The sequence below is a fragment of the Cibotium barometz genome, chromosome 3 (assembly GCF_041138505.1).
Source record: "Cibotium barometz isolate CiBa-2024 chromosome 3, ASM4113850v1, whole genome shotgun sequence".
Taxonomy (NCBI): Eukaryota; Viridiplantae; Streptophyta; class Polypodiopsida; order Cyatheales; family Cibotiaceae; genus Cibotium; species Cibotium barometz.
The window spans coordinates 35935413-35959148 of record NC_141048.1 but is presented as its reverse complement, the minus strand read 5'-3'; the positions used below and the strand labels follow the sequence as shown (position 1 = coordinate 35959148).

General features: G+C 41.6%; 1 protein-coding gene across 6 annotated transcripts in view; it reads right to left on the bottom strand.

The window, feature by feature from the left end:
• LOC147640010 (damage-control phosphatase At2g17340-like) overlaps positions 1-3916 on the bottom strand; it is an 86990-nt gene extending 83074 nt beyond the window's left edge. For all 6 annotated transcript variants that reach the window (XR_015262289.1, XR_015262292.1, XM_086776266.1 and 3 more), the window contains exon 1: positions 3576-3916. Coding sequence is in view for 4 of the 6 variants with exons in the window: in XM_086776266.1 (XP_086632392.1) it covers positions 3576-3745 (170 nt within the window). In the remaining 2 variants the exon portion in view is untranslated. The remainder of the gene's footprint in view (positions 1-3575) is intronic.
• Between the last annotated feature and the right edge of the window lie 19820 nt (positions 3917-23736).

The window sequence follows — 23736 nt, the reverse complement described above, 5'->3', positions numbered from 1 at the left end:
AGGAGGTGTCGGTTGTCCATAACAGGGTCGGCTGAACCAGCAGATAAGGGGGCAGCAGCATGCGCAGGAGGATATCTAGTCGGCTGGCTTAAAAAGGCATTTATGAAGTATGAACTGGCCGACCAGCAGTCGGCCAGTTCCCCATGCAGTCCAAGGGGCTATAAATAGCCCCCTTGCTCTTTGTATTAGTCATTCCACCCACTAGGGGTGTGAGTCAATAGGAGGTCCCATAGGGGACAGAATTTAGGGTTAGGAACCTTTTTATGAAGGCAGCCCATGGCTGCAAAGATCTGTACCTTTTTTGTACATAGTATATACTGAAATTCCAGCACTTCACTCTCTCTCTCTCTCTACTCTCTCTCTACCTGCGTTTTTGCATCATGGTGCGTTTTTGCATCAGAAGGTCTTCAAGAGTGTTTAGGGCTGAAAGAAGGTTACCCAGAGCTTCCGCGCGTTACAATGATCTCCTCTTTTTGGGATGCACTTACACAATAGGCTGGCCTATTAGATGGTGAGCTACCCGGCACAAGATCAATGCGATGATCTTCCGGTCGAACGGGTGGCAACTCATTTGGCAACTCATCAGCAAAACAATCATTGTGCTCTTGCAAAAATTTTAGTCTATCATTACTAAGAGTGTTTACATATACATTATTTTCCTCAACATGATCTCGTACAAAAACCAAGTACGCAAAAACACTCTTTTTCATTACTTTCTTAATTTGTACATGAGATACAAGGGGAATGGTATCACCCTCTTCACCAGCATCAATTACATGCTCTCGGCCTTTATGCATGAAGGTGATCCTGTTGGTCTTGTAAGCCTTGCACGGATCAATACGTGTATGCCAAGGCTTTCCAAGCAATACATCACAGCCATTCAAAGGCGCCACAAGAAAATCCTCATGATCCACATAGCCTTGAATGTGTATGCGTAACTTGCCAAAAATAGGCATGACCTGCACTTCTCTACAAACAAAGACAGCCCCTGCTTCAATTTGAGGACCCATGTCCTCCACTTCAATACCCAATGCAGCTGCCATCTGTGTGGATATGAAATTTTCAGATGCACAATCATCAAACATGAACAAAGCGAGCTGATCCTTGAGCTGTCCCCAAGCTTTACATACAACCATGTCTTTGCTATCATGTGAAGTGTTGCCCTATACATCCAGAACCATATGCACATTAGACTTGTCATCAGCAGTAGCATTAGCATCAGTATCATCCTCAGCATCAGAATTAGTAGTACCATCATCAACAGGATCATCATCATCTTCAGCATCACCATCAACAGCATAACCAGCATGGAGGGTTTAGGGCACCAATCGATAGCCATATATGCCCTTGGGCAACAGTCGGCAGCCAGCCAAGGACCTTACCAACAGGTGGGGCAAAACCCAGGTGAAGCCAACCCAGGTAAAGGCCAATTGGTATGTGGGCAGCAGTAAAGAATGCGCAGCATTTATGGGATTTATTCCTTAATTTCATCTTGGTTGACTGCATTTGTTGCTGGCCGACCAGCGTCCTCTACATATATAAAAGCATTAGTCATCATATTTAGCAGTCAATCAGTTCATTCAAGTCATTCATCAGTCTAGAAGCATAGAAGTCATGTAGAGGGGGCCAGAGGTCACCCCTAGGGAGTGACCAAGGGCCTACATCATGTACAAACATTTCAATAACCTTTTTGTATCATATTGATACAAAAAACCCTCACACCAACTGTCTCTCTCTCCTCTGTCTTAATCATGTTTAAATCAGCATCTTGCTCTTAATCAAGCTTACGACTGTGGATCAGTACAGCAAGGCTTCCGTGCATGCAACATTGGTATCAGAGCATTCAGGCTCAGCTACTAAGCATAGACCAAAGGAGATGCACAGATTCAGCAAAAGAATGCACTAAGGTGGCAGATGGAATGGTCTACATCAGGCAAAGCTAGAGGAAGCATTCCTTGAGGGTATGTACTCAGAACCAATACACCATTAAGCTCTCAGATCAATTCCAAAGACCTAGCAAGGGATAGCAGGAATGGGGACAGCAGTGAAACAGAAGCTCAATTCTTCAGCAAGACTTGGAAGTGGAGATCAAAAGTGGAAGGTGTTCAGACAAAAATATTAAAGTCAAAGTCAAAGTCAAAAGTAGCATGTCAAAGTCAATAGTCCAGGGAGGAAGGATGACAGAGTCCACCGTGTCATCAAGTTTAGCAAGAGGGGATGTCATGTGCACACCCGTTCCATGGCATAAGCCTTAGCAAGAACGTTCAAGCCTTTTTATACTTGAAGAGGGCTCTGCTTTTTGCCAAAAAGCCATCATGCTTTTGCTTTGCCTCCCTGTAAACGGGTCATACGCAACTTCCTAACCATACTCAACTCACACTCGTAGTAATCCACATGGTCCTACGGGTCCATGCAAACATCACCATATGGAGAAGGAATCATCGCGTAAAGAGAAAAATCACGAAGATAACCTCAAAGGTTCCCGCCTTAGAAAGCAGAAACAAAACTCGCGTCAAGTAGCCCTAGAACAGGAGAGTAGAGGACCAGTTAACATACGAAAGTGTAAGACTCCTCTCGAAGGATCACCTAATACACAAGCTAAACACACAACATTAGAACAACATAGAAGGGTGCAGGCAAACTCACCTCTCGACCGTAGATTCCATCCCGCCCCCCCCCCCCCCCCCCCCCCCCCCCCCGAGCCACGGACTAAGGTTCCACTCCCCACGGGCACCGTATCCATGAGCTAGAGCTTATAGGGAGAGGAAGCTTAGGAATAACCCCTGAGTACAAAATCAAGCGGAAAGATAGGGTGGTGGACTCAACTTGGGAGAACGTTGCTAGTTTAGAGGGGAGGTTCCCTGAGTTTGTTTTCTAGGGAAGAAAGGTCTTAGGAGGGGAAGTATGTTATGTACCTAACACTAATCCTTGAGATTAGGTTCTAATTTGGGCAAGGTTGGGGAGCCTTGAGATTAGGGGGAAGGCTGCAAGCAGGTTATAGGTGGCTAGGGTTCATTATTATCGATAATCCATGGTTATTGGCTATTTATGACTAGATGTTTATTTATAGCGGCAGTAGTCACTATATAAGCAACTTATGGGTTATTGTGGGGGAGATATTGTTATACTTGACAGTTGGTCCGTTACCAACTCCTGAGTTGTAACAACGCTATCCTCAGCCCCCAATTTCTCCACAAGTTTACTCACATGAAAAATTGGATGAACTTTTATATTAGAAAGCAATTCTAACTTGTAAGCCACCTCACCAACCCTTTTCAGGATCCGGTAAGGTCCACCTTACATAGGGAACAACTTCTCAACCTTCCCCGTTGCAATGTCTCAGAACTGTTGGGTATCCTTAGATATACTAGCATTTCCTCAGATAACTCCCTCAGTTTGGCATTTACTATAGATAACCCTTGGATACCCTATACCAATAACTTAAGTGACCCTGACATGACTTTGGATACCCATTTATGGGCGATTCAAACTAATAATCAAGCATACACACAATTCAAAATATTCATCAATGCCCCTAACATGGCAACCGGATGACTTAATGGTGATGAATCTACCTTAAGGATGGAATGGACTTGCGGAAAAGCTCGATCCAGAGGAGCTCTGTGTGAGTTGCCTGATGAGGGGGGTCCGATGGGAAGCGATAAGGGATGGTGCAGGGCCGGTAAGAGTAGTCGGCCCACGTCGAAAGAAGGGGGAAAGGAACTGCGGCCGAATCGCTCTCCATAGCTGCCTCTCCCACCCGCGCGCGCTCACACACGCAGAGCAGGCAAGCAAAACAGACAACCCTCTTGTAGTAGGTCCCTGGCCTGTGTCCAAAAGCGCTCCACCACTGCTGTTCTCCGCAACTTCAACTACATCGATCCCAACTGTCCCCTGTTTTCATAATTCAACCTCATTTTGCATTAATTGGTCCTCCCTTATATAGTATATTGTGAGGAGTGGTGGGATTGGTTCCAACGATCGAGTGCTTGTGTCAGCCATCAAGGGGTATGATTGGATGTTGGTCCTCGTGGACCCTTAAACATGATATTTGTTGGTCCTCGTGGACCCTTATACATGATATTGGATGTTGGTCCTCGTGGACCCCTATACATGATATTTGTTGGTGGGATTGCCGGGCGTTTTACACAATGATTTGATCGCCTCCCAATATATATTTGTGCTCTTTTTTTTTCTGATGGTTTGTATATTTTGTTGATTTTCTTTATTTGCTTTTTCAAATGTAAACATCTCTGACACCACGACTTCTCCTTGCTTAAAAGTTAACACTGTTTGCTACAAGTAAACTATTGCAAGGGAATGATTGTGTATTGCTTATTGTCAAAGTTGACTTATAAGTTTTCACACTAGGTCGACTAAACTTAAAAATGGCACGGCTTCTATTACTAGTCTTAATACACTAAGTCTGTAGAGTGTCTCGATTTAACATTAACTACATGGTAAGGACGCTTTATATGGTCCGCCTTCTATTGCTAGTCTTAAGCAAGTATGTACACTAAGTCTGTAGACTTTCCCTATTTGACATTAACTGTATAGTAAGGTGGCTTTATATGTTCCAAGGCCATCTTATAATAGATAAGTGCTCATTCGTACACGGATAAGATGGCAAAGTGCCTTACGATAGGTTGGCGGAACCATGTTAACCAACAGAGTGGATTCCCTTTCCTAATGCCGCGTCCTCGCATCACCCAAGTCGATGGCTGAGAAGTGGATGGTGTGGCAGCCAAGGTTAAGTGGTTAGTTATAGATCAATCTGTCGGATGATAGGGCAAGGTGATGGGCAGCTCTGATGGCAAGCAGCTTGTCGTCGAGGTAAGCATATGAAGTGATATGCGATGTAGAGGTTCTTCATGTTGGGCCTCCATTGGTTGTGGAAGTGGTGTGGATCTTTCAACATCATGAGGTAGTTGGTAAAAGTATTCAGTATCATGTGTTTAGTGGATAAGTGCCAATGACGTGAGGGTATTACGCCCAGATCTCATAGCATGATGCCTAAAGATTGGACTTTTTCAAGGTGAATATGTCGACTAGGGCAAGGTGTTGTTGGTGTTGGGTTGGCAAAGGTTATATGTATTAAAGAACTTTGGAGGTACCTACAAGGTCGAGGGTTTTCCCTAGGCAATGGGACATACCATGGGCTAGGCTTGTGTCCGCCAGGGTCTCCTCATTCGGAGATGTACTTGGAGGGTTTGCATTGATGAGGTCAATTATAGGTGCATGTGTTTATGGGTGACATGAGATGTGAGGTGAAAAAAAAATGTGATGCCATAGTGAAATATGCAGGTGATGTGCATGGGCAATGGATGGAAGGTGTGCCCATGTGGGTGCACTTCTCCAACATAAGGACTTATCCAACACGTCTACTTTCTTCGACATTTACTTGACAACCCCTTTGTTGGGATGTCAAGATCATAACTTTGTTAGGGACATGACAATGGACTTGCACATGGTTGTGCCCACAGCTCTGCAAGGGAGCTGAGTAGCCTCTGTGGCTCGAGGGATTCAGTGTTGTCAAGCACTTAGGCTAGAGGCAGGGTACATTGAATGGGTGGGGTGGTAGAAGATGAGACATGGAAGGTCCATGGTGATTATAAGAAGGTCCAAGTGATGGGTTGTACCATGGGCCAGGCTAGTGTCCGCCCATGGTCCCCCATCCATAAATATACCTGGAAGAAGGCTATCGATGATGGGGATCAATGCAGGTCCCCCCATCCAGAAATGTACCTAGAAGAAGGTTGTTGAGATGATGAGGCTCAATGCAGGTCCGTAAAGGAACAATGCCTGTGTCTATGTGCCACCCTCCTCCGCCATGTGCTAACCATGACCCCTCCTCTATCATTACCCTCCTCTACCTTGTATTGACCCACCACGACCTCTCCTTCGACTTCGACTAGATCCAACCCTTTTCGCCTACACTACCCACTTGTGCAGGGCCACCCTTGCCTACCCCTATACTAGCTGGCCTAAGGCCACACACACACATCTCTCTTCAAGCTCCCGTCATTGCATTTTTATGCCAGTGTGCTTGCAAAATAGCCGATTTGCCATGGATCTTAGGGGCAGTTTATCCCGTCACACTTTCCCACACATGATAGCTATCCCCCCCACCCAACAAAGGCTCATCTTTCCCAAAAGCAGTTGGGAGGAGAGTCGAACTCTCACTACCTACAACATCCAAAAAGAGTTCCCCCTGCTCTACCTCCGTGGAGGTATACAGGTTTATGTGAAAATGCTAACTAGGAAGGCCATAACTTTGGTGTGTGTATATTCAACACCTCAATTAAACTACATGTAAGACGACCCCAAACACACAATGGTGGTACCCCGCACTTTCTCTCGAGAAGAGCTAAAGGTCACTCACTTTCTTTTTCCCGACAACACAACACAAGCTCGGTCGCCTTCCTTCTTTTATGGATTACACATCAGGTAAGGCGATCTTTTGCAGCATGGATGTGGTGGCCGCGATGTCTGCACATGGGGGCTGGAACCCACAAGCATATAGGGGATGGACGAATCGCCATTGGCATGGCCATCATCAAATCTTGAGCGCTCAGTTTATCTCATGAGCTTGTGGAGTGTGCTAGATATGGCCCCTTTTCTTTACATATGCATGGTGTAGCAGAAGAGAGCATATTAATGTGATATATGAAGAGGTGATGTGTAACTTTTTGGATGAAACTAAGCTGTTCTAGATTGGTTTTTAGAAGCCATGAAAAGCTAGAGATATTCACCATGAAAAATGGCCAGTAATTGTTAGTAAAAGCAAGTTATAATGGTTCAAAGATGCCGGTGGAGTATGGATTAAGTACGTGTTGGTGCCCTCATCCACTAGGGGTACGATAACCATTCCAAGTTTCAACGTTGTGGTCCTCTTTTGCTAGCTAACGATGTAATCTATGTGGCCACGATCCATCACCTCTTGAGGATGATGCTCTCTTGCACAATGCAGGTTTAGATCCAATTAGAAACTCCACTTTAAAACAATTAATCATTGTAGATTGGGAATTATTTAATGTGGGTAATGGTTGTTTGCGGATGGTGCGAGAGGTGGGTGGCCTAATGTGGTCCACGTCTCCCAAGGCAATACATTGTGGCTAGCTGTAATGTTAACTAAGGTGGGCCATGTAGCTAGGTGGTCTTGGGGAACTCTTACTGAAGGCGAGCCAACTCCACCCCCACTGATTGCATCGAGTACAAATAGAGATGTGATTTTGGCATTGTCCCATCATGCAAACCATGTCCCAAGCTTCCATAATAAAAGAGTGTCCATTGTTTCTAAAAACCCATCACCACAAATGTGTAGTGGGAACTTAGCTCAAAGGTCTTAATCTTTGTATCCTACAGGATGCTTAGCTGTGTTCTCATTGGCAAGCTTGACCACAAGGCTTATGCCTACGAGTGGCGGGCTACCCCAAGCCTCCCAACAATCCTTGGTGATTATGCTGATACCAGTACCACCATCCAAGATTGTGGAGAGACTGTAAGTTCCTTATGCACGAGTGGCGAGCTACCTCATGCCTCCCAACAATCCTTCGTGATCATTATGTTGACACCAACAGCACCATCCAAGATCGTGAAGATCGTAAGTCTCTTGTATACGACAAGTAACACTGTTGTGTTCATTTTTTTCTTTCAAAATAGTGTTCCAGCTTGTTTATGGGCACTTTGGGCTATTCTTTGGTTTTGGCTATAGAGGGACGGTGTTTAACAGGGCATGGTTCGTCGTCTTCCTCCTCTGGCTTAGGTTCAGCTATGTTGGGCTCTTGAATTCCCATTCATCCAATGTTATAAGTCTCTCCAAAGTTGATAATTTCCTTGTAAAAGATAACTTATCAAAACTTAGACCTTTGAGGACAAGAAGAGTGTGAGGCTTGTTATATCCCGTGTGTGATACTCGCATTCACTTAGCTCGTACTCACTCGGTGCGAGCTAGGTCCTGCTAATGTGAAGGGGATGTGCACGGATCCTTCCCTACTAGGAGGTGGTGCCTCTAATGGGGTCAAAATGAACTCGCACCTATCACATCGGAGAAAATATTATGGTGTGATTGTGATGACCCTTGGAAGGCCAACTTTCACCTTCCACTAAGTCCTCTTTCACACTGTATCTAGCAATGAGGAATCTAGTTATAGAGGCTCCAAACTGGCTCTTTTCACCTGCCACTTGAGAGAGATTGGTTATAGTCTCGGTTAAGCCTTTGGTAGGCAGCATTGAGGTTTCCTTATCGGTTCTATGATTGGATGGGCTCAATAGGGACAGTGGTTCATACTCGAACATTTTCTCAAATACTGGCTCTAGTTCAGTCTTCACCTTTCTCACAAGCTCTTCGACTTGTTTCATTTGCTCTTTCTCCATCATGGGGTTGGGGTACTCCTTACATTTCTTTGGAAGGTTGTCACAGGTTAATGGTTTTCTTCTTTTTGGAAAGAGTTGGTTTGAATGGGAGATCACTCATTATCTTTGCAAGGGAGGTAGCTTCACGGATTCCGTCTGCTCCAGCGAGTGGTTGGGGTACTTCTTGAGTTTCTTTAGAAGGTTGTCATAGCCAATGGTATTCTTCTATTTGGAAAGAGTTAATTTGAATGGGAGATCGCTCGTTATCTCCACAAGGGATCTAGCTATCATTTGAACCACTTTCAATGGTCAACGACAAAATTACCCTTGACAAGTGATCGTGCATCATGTTTTTGTGAGCTCTTCGAGATGTTCTTCTTCTAGACCTCTTGGACTAGTTCATTAGCCTTTTTAGGGACTACTATAACATTTGGGACTTACACCTCTAGCTCTTGGGCTACTGGCTTCAAGGTCGAAGCTTGAGCTTTCTTCTTCTTTGCTACCCTAGATGTTTCCTATTGCCTTGGTTTGGAGCTTCGTGATGGAATCAAAGGGACTGTATGAGTAAGTCTATATTGTACACTTAACAAGTTAAGGCTCGTCAAAGTGGCTAATTCTCCTACCATTGGGGTGATTGTCACTCTATTAGGACAATATGTTCAAATCCACACTTGTAACATGTGCCTCTGTATGGAATAACATTAGGGTTTAGCACTAGATTTGAGGCACTATAGGTGTGATGGTTTTATGAGGGCACTCAGCAACACTTTATAGGCCCTTACAATGGAAGCATGACTATGTGCCATATTATTGAGGTCCTGCACTCTTTGTTGTACCATGGCCCAAATAGAGAGGTGTAGCCACTTAATGGTTGGGGGTTGTTCCGCTAGGTATCCATATGAATGGTGTCTTGGTTGGGGCTGGGTTGCCCCTAGGGCTATCCCTATTACCACTACTAGCCTAAACATTTGAGTAGATTCTCTACTAACTCATCCATACTCATGTCATTAACTAGGACTCTAGTTGGTGCTCCTTGGCCGGTGATGAGGCTTTGGATGATGCATCCTCTATCTCTTGGTTTGGGTGGATAACTTCTACATCCTTGTCTTAGAGATTGGTTCATTGCCTTGCGCGACAACACTCATCAAAGGTGTAGAGATGGTCATGAAGCCTCTTGCCCTTTAAGACAGATCAATGAGTGATATATCATCCGGTCGGGTGTTGCATCTCATGTGGAGATACTTGGTTCTAGCAATATAGTCCCGCATTTTTTCTCTCTCCTCCTACTTGAAGTTATATATCTATGCAATAGGGCTCCATCTAGCTTCATTGGGCATGAGAATCCCACTATGAAAGCGTGTCTCAAGACCTTGTAGCTTTCCTTTTCAAGTGGGTTTAGTGACATAAACCATTGGCCTGCTTTTCCTTCAAAGCAAAGTCCAAATGAAAGATCTTGGTGGGATCATCAATCCATCCCATGGTCACAAATTCAATCAAACTTCTTTAGGTATTAAATGGGATCTCCAGTTCCATCAAATTCGGTCATCATCCTCTTGAGATGTGGATTGGCTTGGTTTTGCCAAACTTTGAGCCTTTAGGTGTTAGGTTGGTTGCAACCCCCCTTCTCATGCATGTCTTCCCATGTATCCACATGGCGGTGGAATGTAAGGAGGTGGTTACAAAGAGAGACCCTCTGTTTCAAGGTATGGGATCTCTTACCCTATGGGGTTGAACTGTGTGATTTCCAGTAGCACTTGTTCTCTGTTAGCTTGGTTTTGAGGCTATAGGCTCACTAAGGATACATGCCCGTACGATTCCCTTTGTGAAGAGGTAGTCCTTACATTGACTCTATACCCTTCCCCACATTTCTTGTTCCTTATCCAAACGGAGAAAACTAGAACTCCGTTCTATGTAATAGGCACTTCTATAGTGGGCTCATGTGGAGAGCAAGACTCTTGCTTCTTACATCGTGTGCGCTTGCTAATGTGTGAGTTGTGGAACATTTGTCCCTGGTGGTACAGCAAGACATGTTCTATTTGCCATAACCTTGGGTTGCTTGTCAATCATGGTCAGCTTCGAATAAACCCACCTCAGAATCTACACTAAACATTGTGGCATCTAACATGGTTTGATTGTGGAAGATTTTATTATTTGTGTGCAAGTGCAAGTGTGTAAGATTTTGTTATTTGTGTGCAAGCACAATTTATATTTCATATATTTTATTAGAGCATAGGTTCTAGAAAAAGACTACTGGCTCAAGTGAGCAAATTTGAAGAAATGGCTTAACTTACAAATAATATAACTGCACGGGCTTAACCACCACCATTTGGAAGTTGTATGGAACCAAGTATACCACCACGGAACTTCAAGGTAATGGCTATTTTGGACTCTTATGAGTTGTTGGAGACAATCCAAGGGTTGATGTAAGGCCAATTCCAACACCAAATCCAACAGGGCTGATGTGAGGTTGATTCCAACACCGAATCCAACAGGGCTAATGTGAGGTTGATTCCAACACCGAATCCAACAGATCCAATGCATTAAATTTTTACAAAGCTAGCTCTTATTTTGGCATGGAGAAGAAGGAACAACATAGATGCTTGTGTGCCATTATTACTAGTGCCACTGATTCTATGATGTCTTTGATTCAGTATACATTTATCATAATAACTATTGAAGGAACAACATCGATGCTTATGTTCCATTATTACTAGTGCCACTGATTCTATGATGTCTTTAATTCAATATACAATTGTCACAATAACTATCGAAGGAACAACATGGATGCTTGTGTGCCATTATTACTAGTGCCATTGATTCTATGATGTCTTTGATTCAGTATACAATTGTCAAAATAATTATCGAAGTAGAAGCATGGTTATGCAACAAGTACAAAACAAAAAATCAATGTAGAATTAGGGACACAGATGCTACATGTGACATTGTTACTAACACTACTAATTCTATAATGTCTTTAATTTAGCATACAATAACCACCGTAGTAAAGGCATGGTTATGGAATGAGTATGAAATGACAAATCCAATAAGGATTCAAAACCTTGAGACTCAAATAACAATAAATATGATAAGGATTCAAAACCTTGAGAATCGGCTACCTTCATAAATACTTTTTGTGAATTGAGAAGAAACCGAGTAGTTCATTATGTTGGTTAAGAACCTACGAGATTAGATAATGAATTTGGGGTTAACAAGTCAAGTTTAAATCTAGCACAAAGTGCATCAAGATCTTGCCCTAGAAGTAAGATGGCTTGTTTGTCACTTCATTGAATATCCAAGTGAGGAATCATCCTTTTGAGGAGTAATGTTGTGCGTTTAGAGAGGAGGAGATGTGTTAGAAGGCCAGAGATGGTGGCAATTCAGCATGAACACAAAAAAAGGTAAGGGGAAGGACTCTAGTAACCCCTCTTTGGAAAGAAGAAGAAGACATATAAATGCTTCTATTGTGGCAACATGCAAGCCAAATGTAGATAGAGTAAATCATGTCACTCTAGTGACATAAAAGGAGCCAAGTAATAGTGTTATTAGAGCTCTTTGTAGCAAACTACTAAAGAGATTTTCACGAAGGTAGAACATTCTACAACACCTTATGGTTCATTTTCACTAAGGTAGATCATTCTACAACACCTTAATATGGTTCATGGATCACAAAATGGCTAATACACCTCCCTATAGCTAGTTAGGAAGTCCATCTTGGTAGTAGTAGAAAATGTTGCCTAATGTCTAGCTAGAGACACATGTATTATTTCTTTTATGTTAAGCAATAATGATACTAAAAATTTATTGGATATCCTAAGCAATAATGATACTAAAAATTTATTGGATATCCTCTAAGTTAAGCGAACTGAAAAGACTTTAATGAAGGTAGATCATTCTACAACACCTTATGGTTCATGGATCATAGAAGGAATAATACACCTCCCTATAGCTAGTTAGGAAGTCCATCCTGGTGGTAGTAAAAAATGATGCCCAATGCCTACCTAGAGACACATGTATTATTTCTTTTATGTTAAGCAATGGTGATATTAAAAAGTTATTGGATATCCTCTATGTTAAGCAATGATGATACTAAAAAGTTATTGGATATCCTGATACTAAAAAGTTATTGGATATCCTCTATGTTAAGCGGTGGTGATAGTAAAAAGTTATTGGATATCCTCTATGTTAAGCGGTGGTGATAGTAAAAAGTTATTGGATATCCTCTATGTTAAGCAGTGGTGATAGTAAAAAGTTATTGGATATCCTCTATGTTAAGTAATGGTGATACTAAAAGTTATTGGATATCCTCTATGTTAAGTAATGGTGATACTAAAAGTTATTAGATGTCCTTTATGTACCAAATAATCAAATAATCTATGTCCTCTATGTACCAATAATTTGTGTTAAGCAATGGTGATACTAAAAAGTTATCGAATGTCCTCTATGTACCAAATAATCAAATAATCTATGTCCTCTATGTACCAATAATTTGTGTTAAGCAATGGTGATACTAAAAAGTTATCGAATGTCCTCTATGTACCAAATAATTTGTGTTAAGCAATGGTGAAACTAAAAAGTTGTCGAATATCCTCTATCAGATGTCCTCTATGTACCAAAAAATTTTCTCTCCATTTGTGCATTACATTGCAACCATTACTGTGGACTTTGACATGAGGGTTCATTTTGATTAGCCTTATAATCATCTTGGTGGATACAACAGTGTTGTGGGGAGAGAAACTAGGTGTAAAAGTGTGTATAAATTTTCCAAAGAGAAAAAAAGCACATAAACCAGAATTTCTAGCCAAACACCGCAAGAAGAGAGAGTGTTGTCTCCACAAATGAAGATAGGAGGAAGAAGAAGAGGGGGTCCCCCAAAAACTCATGACCTTTCCCAAAACTACCTTTTTTAGCAACCACCTCTTTCTTTATTTTATTGAATTCAAACTTTAAGGCTTTATTACATCTTTCATTTTGCCTAAGGTTGAAACTTTTAAAAATGAAAAGAGCTCCTAACACCTTTCAAAAATTTGGAAATCACACATATATTGGACATGGCTGTTAAAATGCGAACATGCTAATATTTTCCATGCTAATTTACATAGGCTTTTACAATGAAATCACATCAAATAAATATTTCCAATAGCCAAAATGCTAAAATGTTGTCGATGAAGTATCCAAAATTATGCCTAAATTAGCAGAAATTTGATGGTTAAAAACATGCCTGCATCCATTCTTAAGAGGCCACAAACAAAACCAGTTCTGAGCCTCTACCGCCGCTAGAACAATCCAACCAAGCCTCACATTACTAGATGTAGTGAGGGAAGTATGCATAATAGAGAAGAATCCTTCTAAAAGTCCTATAAGTGGGCTAAGGAGCCTTTGGACATATAATTGAGGGACCTTTATGCGGGATGCAGGTGGGGTTGAGCTTATTTTCCAAGTCAACAAATCTTTGAATTAAGAAATCAAAAAGACACATGTCAAAAGTAGCCAAGAAGGATAAGCGATAGTGACATCCGTGTTTAGGCAATCTAAAGTTGAATGCTTTTTTTATCTCTTAATGTAATTCTTGAGAAGAGGGGTGAGAAATCTCCTATATAAGGGGCCCTCTTGCTCACTTATAAGGCATAGTGAAAATATTGAGATATATTGAGGCATACTGAGCCATAGAGTTTCCCCAGATATTACAGCTACCCTCACTCTTGTATCTTATTGCTTTCCTAGTACTTAATGTGTGTCAGTAATGGAATTCTAGTTTCCTTAAGTCTTGATGGTGATATTCTAATTTAGTAAGCTTGTCTACATATATATGTGAAGTGACTCGTGCTTGTGTTTGTGTTCTCTCTTATTATGTCTCCTCATTACCTCTTTTAGCATGTGTTTAATCGAGTCTTATTTCTCACTTCTCATTATACTTCAACACTTGTGCACCCCCAACAAGGTCATAAATGAGGACCCCCAAAATTTAGATTGGTGAGAGTGTACATATTTTGGTTCCCTTTACCGAGATCTCATCAAATTCAAGGATTAGATCAAACTCCTCACTCATGTTGCTTCCATATCTTGTGACCTTCTATAGGAACAATAGAAAGATACTTTCAACAAGGATTAACAAATTTTGGCTCTTCAAGACAAATTAGAGATTTCAAAGAGATCTCTAGCTATAACGCTTCAAGGAAAGCTAACTCTTCATACAAAACTCATAGCACTATAGCAACAAATGGAGAAGTTGCATGCTCAAAAGAAAAGGCTAGAGTCAAAAAACTGGTTATTGCAAGCAAAGGTAGAGAAAGCAAAGCTAGATTATACACATGTGATGTAGTGTGTAGAAAATAGGAAAATTAATATAAAAGGGTCCTTATAGAGCATCAACAACAAATCTTTTAGATGTTCCATGAGCAAGATATAGCATAATCCACACCTTAATGTAACAAAATGGAGCGCAAGATGGAGATACTTTTGCTAAACCAATTCACAATTGGATTCATTAGTTTTGGAAACTCATACACTATCACTTACACTAACCCTCTTATCTACACTAACACTCTTTGCACCACTAAGCTTTGATGTCTCACTCACCAACCCACCACCTTCACATCACTTCTCTTGATTGCTTGCATGCATTGAATCACAATCGTATTCTTCAATCGCTAACCTATTTTCATCCACCTCATTTTTCTATCCTCTAGATATCTACTTCATGTCTTTACACCCCATTGCTCACAACCTCTTGGGGTAGTGTATGCTATTCCAACATTCACAAAACTTCTCATGTGAATAAGGCTTTTTAAGATTAGAACTAAAGGGTTGGATTTCCCTACTCATTCGGCCATTATCTCCAACACCATGGTATGGCTTATTGAGTCAGCATGGCAAAAAGTTAATAACGCTAGTGCATATCTCACCAGTGTTCAAAGCACCGTATCACCCTATGGGTATAGCTACCCACCCCTTGTACCATCCGCAGTAAACCATTATCATGGTAAATAATTCCCAATATATGGTTGTTTTGAAACACAGTTTCTTATTAGCTCTAAACATGTGTCATGTAAGTTTTATGTGGCGCCCATAGGCACATTGAAAGAGAGCATCATCCTCGGCTTAGGAGAGGGGATGGATTACATTTTTAGTTGGTGCAAAGAAGGATCACAATGCTTGAGCTCCCCTTCAGAATGGTTACCCTACCGTTGGTGGATGAGGGCACCTTGAATCTATTAATATAGATGATAGCCTCAATAGTACCTAGTACTACTCCAAAAATTGAAGTCTCGTTGGATCTCAACCAAACTACTAGAAGCACAAGGATTCTGTAATAATGAAGCGGTGGATATAAGTTGTATATATGAGGCCAAGGGCCAAGCATAACTTGTATTAGGCCAAAGGGTCAAGTATAAGGGGGGACATAGGCTTATGGGCCAAAGTCCAAGTAGGGTGGAAATTAATAAGTGTGTGTGAAAAGGGGGCCATGGTATATAGGCCAATGTGAATAGCTAATCACAATTAACTCATACTAATTAAATTTACAAGCTAATCAGCTTTCATGGCAATCTTGCCCTTCTCCCTACTCATGGATGGTGCTCCTACGCCCATGTTGTCACTCCATGCCTTGAGTGTCCATAGCTAGTTCTTTGTAGTGGTATCAGAGCTTTCAATTGATCCTATTTTTCCAAAATTTCACCTTCTTGCTGCAGAATTTTTAGCCCCCTTTTGTGCTCCAAGAAAACCCTAGAATCCCATGGATTTCATCAAATTTCTTTCTCATACTTCAAGTACATGTAGTCAAGCTCCTAAACAAGCCTTAGTATGGATTCTTGGGCACATTAGGAATGTGATTTGAGCTATGGAGAAGGAGCAACTGAGCGGCAAAATTTAGCAGGGGTGCCATTTTCATGAAAAATCCACCATGGAAGCTTCAACTACATGTCTAAATGCTTCATTAGACATAGCAATGGAGTTATCAAGTGATTTATACCTTGTGGGAGGCCTATTTCTTGAGATATGAAGCCCATACACTCTCCAAAAATTTGAAAATTGAGATCTAAACTAAAGACTATGATTTCTTAGTGATATTTTAACACTCAAGACTATGATTTCTTAGTGATATTTTAACAATTTCTAAGCTTCTCCTTGCATTTCTTGCTTGAATCTTGGAGTTCTTAAAATCTTCCTTGAGATTTAGGGCTTTCTTCCAAAAACCCTAATTTCTTGACATTGGTCATTCCAACTTGCCACCATTAGCCTTGTCTAATCATCATTAATTACACTAATGATACCATTACACAAGCTAATGCTTTAAATAGACCAATGATCAAGCCATTTATCTCAAGTTTGGGGGTTTTTTATCAAATCCATACACCATTTGATGCCATTGGAACCATTTGATGCTTCTTTAATCATTGGTGTGACATTCAAGCCATCTTTATGCTTGGAATGTCAAGATACATACCAATCCATATGCCTTTTGCTTCACCTTGTTTGTTGCATTGGCATTGATTTGTTTCCACATGAAGCCATGGGGATTGAAGAGATTAAGAAGCCAATTGTATTCCTAAATAACCTCTTCTACGACATTAGCTTCTTATGTGTTGGATAATCATGGCATGCAACTATAAGCGCCGATTGTAAGTGGATTCACATATACCTTCAAGTTTATGTTTCACAACTCACACACACTTGTACTCACATCTCAATTCTTAGTGATGATGAAGTGATGTGTGAGGGTACCTCGGCAGCTAGGGGGAGCATGTCTTGAATCTTCCTTGCCACCATGAGTGCCATGGAAAAGCGGTAAGAAAGAGGATTAGGTACTCGGAGTGAAGAAATGGCCCCAACTGTTGCCATTGGACTTTAAACTTTGGTAAGAGGGTGGGAAGGCTTGGCTACTAGCAAGCAAAGCTCTCCATCAACAATCAATATTCATTGGCCCAAAGATCACATGTATTATTCCATTGGTCAATGCATTATGCAATGAAGATATGCCTTGATGCTATGCCAATTTCCAAGAGAACATTGGTTGTGGTTTGAGTATAGAAATTTGAGATTTGGTCACTAATACAAAAGAGACCATGCCAATATTTTTCAAAATTTACATACATGGTTGGGATTGAGGGAAATTGTGGGCACATATAAGTTGCTTTTGGATGCCAAAGATGCTTGGAAACAAAGGGTGGTACATGTGGAACATGCAGAAGGCAAATGGGTACCAAAGAAGCTCTTGAGCAAAATTTGTAGATTCACAAAACCCTTAGTAAAATTACATTAGGTCTGGATTTTGGGTGATTATATAAGCTCTTAGTAATCCCTTATACCTTCCCAACAAGCCTTAAACCTCTCCGTTTTCTGACATCATTTGGATCCCCAACTTGCCATTTTTTCATTGAAGGTCCCCAACAATCAGAAACAATGAGCTATTTGGGACAAATGACATCATAGGATGGATATACATCATTAGGGCATCCCAAAAATCCATAGTACACCCGAATCCATGTTGTTTGGGGGGTTAAACCTATATGGTTGACTTTGACCAAAAAGTTAAAACAGAGGATATCTGCACTTTGACTTTGGTCAAGCCCTCTTAGGCATAGTTGTACTTGTCATCACAAGCCCACACATCAAATTTCATCCAAATCCAATGACTTTTGAGTACTCTATAGCCTAATTCTGATTTTTAGCAGTGTTGTAAAAAACTTAAAATAGAGAATATTAGGACTATTCAAAATTTTTCTGTTCTTGAATATTTGCACTCTATACCTCAAGAGATTTTAATAGAGTCCTAGATCATTCAATTCCAACATCATTCAAGCCTTCTACTAACCATTTCCCATTTTCAGCCATTATGCCAAGGGAACGTCCATCTAAGCAAGCAATGGAAGTTCATGAGATAAGGCAAGATAGGGAAATGGTAAATGAGGATCGTGTAGAAGATATTGGTGATGAGGGTGTGAATCTACAAGATGACAACATTGCAAATGCAGCACATAGGGTCAATCATGTGTAAATAGGGCCAAGTTTTACAAATTTTGTCAATACATCAAATCATTTGGGGGGGGCAAATGTGCAAGCAATGCCCGCTTTATGACTAATGGTAGGTCACAAATGATGATGATGATCAGAAGCATGATGGAAAGTATGATGCAAGAGATTACGGGCACCATAACGCAAACACTTGTGTAAGAGATTAGGGGTATGCATGGAGACATGAACACCAAGGATGAAGACAAGGGTGGCACATCTCACAAGGTTCGACAAGCTCATGTTGAGGACAAGGAGAGTTATCACCCAAATTTTCATTCTACTCATGGTGCTATATGCAACCCAATGTTTACACACTCACCCAATGATGCCAAAGGCAAAGGTCATGCATCTCCAAATGAAGGTTCAAGAGTCCAAGGAGTGATGGTCACGTTCCATTCAAAGGGAATACTCATCGAGGAGGTGCTTCAAGACCTCATGATGAGGAAGATTTCTTTGGTGAGTTTGAGGACTACAATTAATATGTGGATGGGCCTATGCGTAGGCATGGTGACCGTTCATGGGCAATGGAGATGAATTCAAGGGTGTGAAGGATAAGATCGTCCTCTCAAAGTTTAGTTGTGAAGGAGGAGTGGGTCAATAAATTGGATCTCTATTTTGAGATGAACCCTAGAAGTGAAAAAGCTATGGTTTACTTCGCCACTTTACACTTGGAAGGGTATGCTTATGCATGGTGGAGGCATCTCCAATCACAAGGTTATTAGGCCACAAGTTGGGATGCTTTCAAAGAAGATATGAGGGACACGTTTACTTCCAAGATGCACAAGGACAAAATGGTTTGTGAATGGGATGATCTACAACAAAGATACATGAGTGTGAAGGAGTATACACATAAGTTTCTCAAACTTATGCTTCACGTTGAAGGTTTTAGTGAAGAATTCAAAAGAGTCAAGTACATCAAGGGCTTAAAGAATGCAATTGGAACAGATGTGAAGGCACAAAGACCAACAACTCTCAAGGATGCAATGATCTTGGTTGAAGTATATGAAGAAAAGTATGCAAATACGTGGGTGAACCATCGGTCGGATTATGGGTCAAATGCTTTCATAAAGCCATCTCCTACCACTCCAAATGTACCCAAATTTCCTATCGTCTATGGTAGTGGTGGAAAACCATACAATGCGGGTGCTTTCAAGGGTGGAAATACTTATCAAGCCTTCACAAGCGGGTGCAAAGCCAACTAATGATGGGATCACCAAGACCAAATTTGTGAAGGAAGAACACATTAATGAGAATTAATATGGTTTATTCGGAGGTGGTAGATGACACTAATGACAAAGAATTGGAGCCATTTGAAGAGTCATGTGAGTTTGCCGACTATTCTTTAGATCCGGATGGGGAGTTTCCTTTTGACCCCGATGGTTCTTTTGGCGATCTTCATGATTATGATGATGGCTTACCTCATACTTTGGGTGCTACAAGTGCATATGAACACAATACTTCTCTTTGTTCCATATCCAATGAATCTTATGCCGGTTGCAAAGGGGCACATACATTGAGATTCAAAGCTAAGGTCAAGGGAAGAGATGCATTTGTGTTGGTGGACAGTGGTAGCACACACAGTTGTGAACTACAAGTCATTGGGAAATCTGAAATTATATCCGGATGCATTGGCAATGAAAAGAAAAGCTGAAGTACCAAATAGGGATAGCATGGATTGCACAATGATTTGCAGAAATATGGAATTGATGCTCTCAAAAGAGTACACTTGCAAAGCTGAATTGTTAGTCATTGATATGGTTTTGGGGTGTGATTGGCTATCAACTCTTGGAACCTTTTCCATGAATTTGAAACAAGGATTTTTGAGGTTTATGCATGGGAAGGAGACCATTACATTGCATGATTTTGGCACCTCAAAGTTAACCTTGATCAATAGTACACAACTCAAGAGGGAATGGAAGGAGTGTGGCTATATGTATGTTTTGCAGCTTTGTAACGATGAAGATAATGAAAAAGAGAGCAAAGGTATGCATGAGGACATGAAGAAGTTAAAGAGTATGAAGATGTGTTTCATATGCCCAAGTTCTTGCCACAATGAGGGAGGTTGATTATGCAATTGAGTCGGAGCCAAATGTAAGGCCGGTCAACAAACCCCCAAATAGGTTGGAAAAAGATGAAGTGGCAAAGCAATTTAAAGAACTCATTAATATTGGTTTGGTGGAACCGAGTCAATCACGCCATTTGCATCGCCCGTTTTATTGGTGAAGAAGAAGGATGGGACTTTTACAATGTGCATTGATTGTCGGGATGTTAGCAAAATCACCATCAAGAATAGGTACCCAATTCTAAGAATTGATGATCTTTAGGATGAATTGAAGGGTGCCAAGTTCTTCACCAAGATTTACTTACGGTCCGGCTACCACCAAATAAGAATGAAAAGTGGGGATGAGCACAAGATGGCATTTTGTAACCGAAAGAGGTCTCTATCATTTCATGGTGATGTCGTTTGGTTTATGTAATCCACCGGCCACTTTTCAAGCATTGATGAACAAAGTGCTACAGCCATTTCTCTTCAAGTTTTTATTGGTGTTTTTCAATGACATCTTGGTGTATAGCAAGAGTGAAGAGGAGCACTTGGTTCATGTGAAGGAGGTATCTGATGCATTGAGAGCCAACCACTTATATGCCAAAGAAACCAAGTGTACATTCATGGGTGGCAAAAGAGGTGGAATACCTTGGTCACATTGTGAGAATTGATGGCATAAAGGTGAACCCCAAGAAGGTGGAATGTGTGAAGAATTGGCCTACTTCCACCAATCTCACTCAAGTGAGGGGATTCTTAGGTATCTCATCATTCTATGGTCGCTAGTTCGTTGAGAGGTATTATGCCCATATAGCGGCTCCTTTGACGAATAAGTTGAAGAAAGAGGCATTCTTTTGGGATGTAACGGCACAAAAGAGTTTTGATGAGCTAAAAAGAATGCATACTTCAGCACCTATATTGGTATACCCAGATTTCTCCAAGCCCTTCACTATTAGAGCGGATGCATGTGGAAGAGGCATTGGTGCGGTGTTGTATCAAGACCATGGAGTCATTGCTTATGAAAGCCACAAACTTGATGACAAAGAGATGGAGATGCATGTGTATGATCAAGATATGATTGCTATTTTGCATGCAATCAAGAAGTGGCATCACTATCTTTATGAAAGTAAATTCTATGTGCGAAGTGACCATAGGGTGTTAACAATCCTAAAAATGGGATTGATCATGGTGATAGACAATGATTAAGCAACATAATTAAGGTGGATTAAACCACACTAAGAACTCCATGAGAGAGAGAGAGAGAGATTGCACACTCAACACTCAATTCTATTCCCTTTTATATCACAACAATGAACCATACAATGATATAGGCCCTCTAGCCTTATCCCACTTTACACATCATCATCCATGTGGCACTCCCTTTTTCACTCTTTTGGTCAATACTCACACACCATACAATATTACATGTGGCATACACTACACCGCGATTACATCTCTCAACACCCCCTCTTAATCGAGGTGTTCCACAACTCACCCATCATCCATCACCCATATCAATGTAGCATTGCACAAACGCAATCGCTACCTCTCAACACTCCCCCTCAATGATACATTGGAGTGTCCATCAACCAAACATGTGTGCCCGTGTCTACCATCTTAGACACCTAGTCCATTTTGAGCCGACTCGCTCACAACAGAACCATTGAGTCCGATTAGAACATGGAAGTTCGGGTGGGAACCAACCCATGCGCATGCACCTCACACGTACATCGCTCATGCTGCGCACATTATGCAACAGCCATTTCGAGCTTCTATGTGAGCTCGGGCATAACGACCCTCATACCATGGATGATTACAAAAAATTTTCGTTTGTCCATCATCATGTTTGGGTGAAAAAATAAAAAAATAAAAAAAATTACAAAGCCTTTTTGGCCAAAGCCGGCGGGCAGCGAACCCATATGCGGATGAGTGATCTCCATACATGTATGCATAATTTTTTTAAAAAAAAACCATGTGAACACCACCTAGTGGGGAACATATAAGGTGTGTGTGAATCAAAATCTAAGGGTTAAAAAGAACCTTTCATTCATTTTTTTTATAAAAAGAAATCTGCTCTGCACGCATTGAATGCAGTGCAGCTAACGGACTGTCTTCTGCATCACTGGCGCCCTGCATTTGGTAGTTTGGGACCCGCGTCACCTGCAAGTCTGGGACATCTTCACTACTTTCTTTTACTGAGTAGTGATCATCGCTGTAGCCGACGAACCTCTTCCCTGACTGCCAAACCAGACAGCTTTGCATTGTTAACGAATCTCTGCTACTACACCGACTGGACCCACCTCCTAGCCTTTATGCCACGGTTGCCCACTGTTCACAGCACGTGGTCTCCGTCCTTTCGCACTGCTTCTACACAGTAGCTATGGCGGGTACCCCCCCCCTCTGTGCAAGTCACGCTCTCTCCTCGACTACCTCTGCAACAACAGCTATGGCGGCTCGTTCCTGCTGTAGTTGCAGTTCACAAAGAGCTCTGATGTGCTTTGCGCACAAGCTCGGTAGAGATGACGAAGTTGGAGCACTTCCAGCCAACTCCTTGATGGCCTGCCCCATTAGTTCCTCCGCCTTGCCAAATGCGTACACCTCCACATTGTCAAAGAAGTTGACGCCATACTCTGTACTTGCTCATCAGTGCCTTCGTAGCACTTTTCTTCTTGTTTTTCTCTCTCCTGCTACTGTCACGGGAGGTCGCCATAGCAGCCCGGCCGCCTTAGCGTCAGTCAACCAACTTCAGTCGGTCTGACACGCTGGCTTTTCTCAAAGCTTCATTGCTTTGCTCCTCTACTACCTATTATCTGTCTGCTGCTTTGCAAATGCTCTTCTACAGCTAATGCCTCTCCAGAGATGCGAGTAGCTTCCTCTTTCAGAGAGTTCACTTCAGACTCATGCTTTGCCCTTTCTTTTTCCATCTGTACTCTCAAGACATCTGTGCTGTGGAAGTTGTCCTTCATTCGCTCTTCCATTGCTCTACTCCTAGCATCTACTATTTCCTTGTAGGTGTTCTATTTGCTGAATCATCTCCGCTTTTGAAAGATGCAGCTCTCCATGCTACAATCATGTCTTTAATTTGCCTCAACAAACCTCCCACTTGAGGTTTACACATAGCCATCCAAATGGCCTTCAAGAGCTCCCCAATTTGAGCTCTAACATGCATCTCCTTCTTGTTTCAGTCTCTTTACCTCTTCTAAACCTCTTTCATTGAGGTTTCTCCCATAGCCATCAACATGGCCTTTCATGAGCTCCAATATGAACTCCATATATATAGCATGCTCTTCCTCCACAACCAGCTCGTCTTTTATGAGCAAACTCCATGA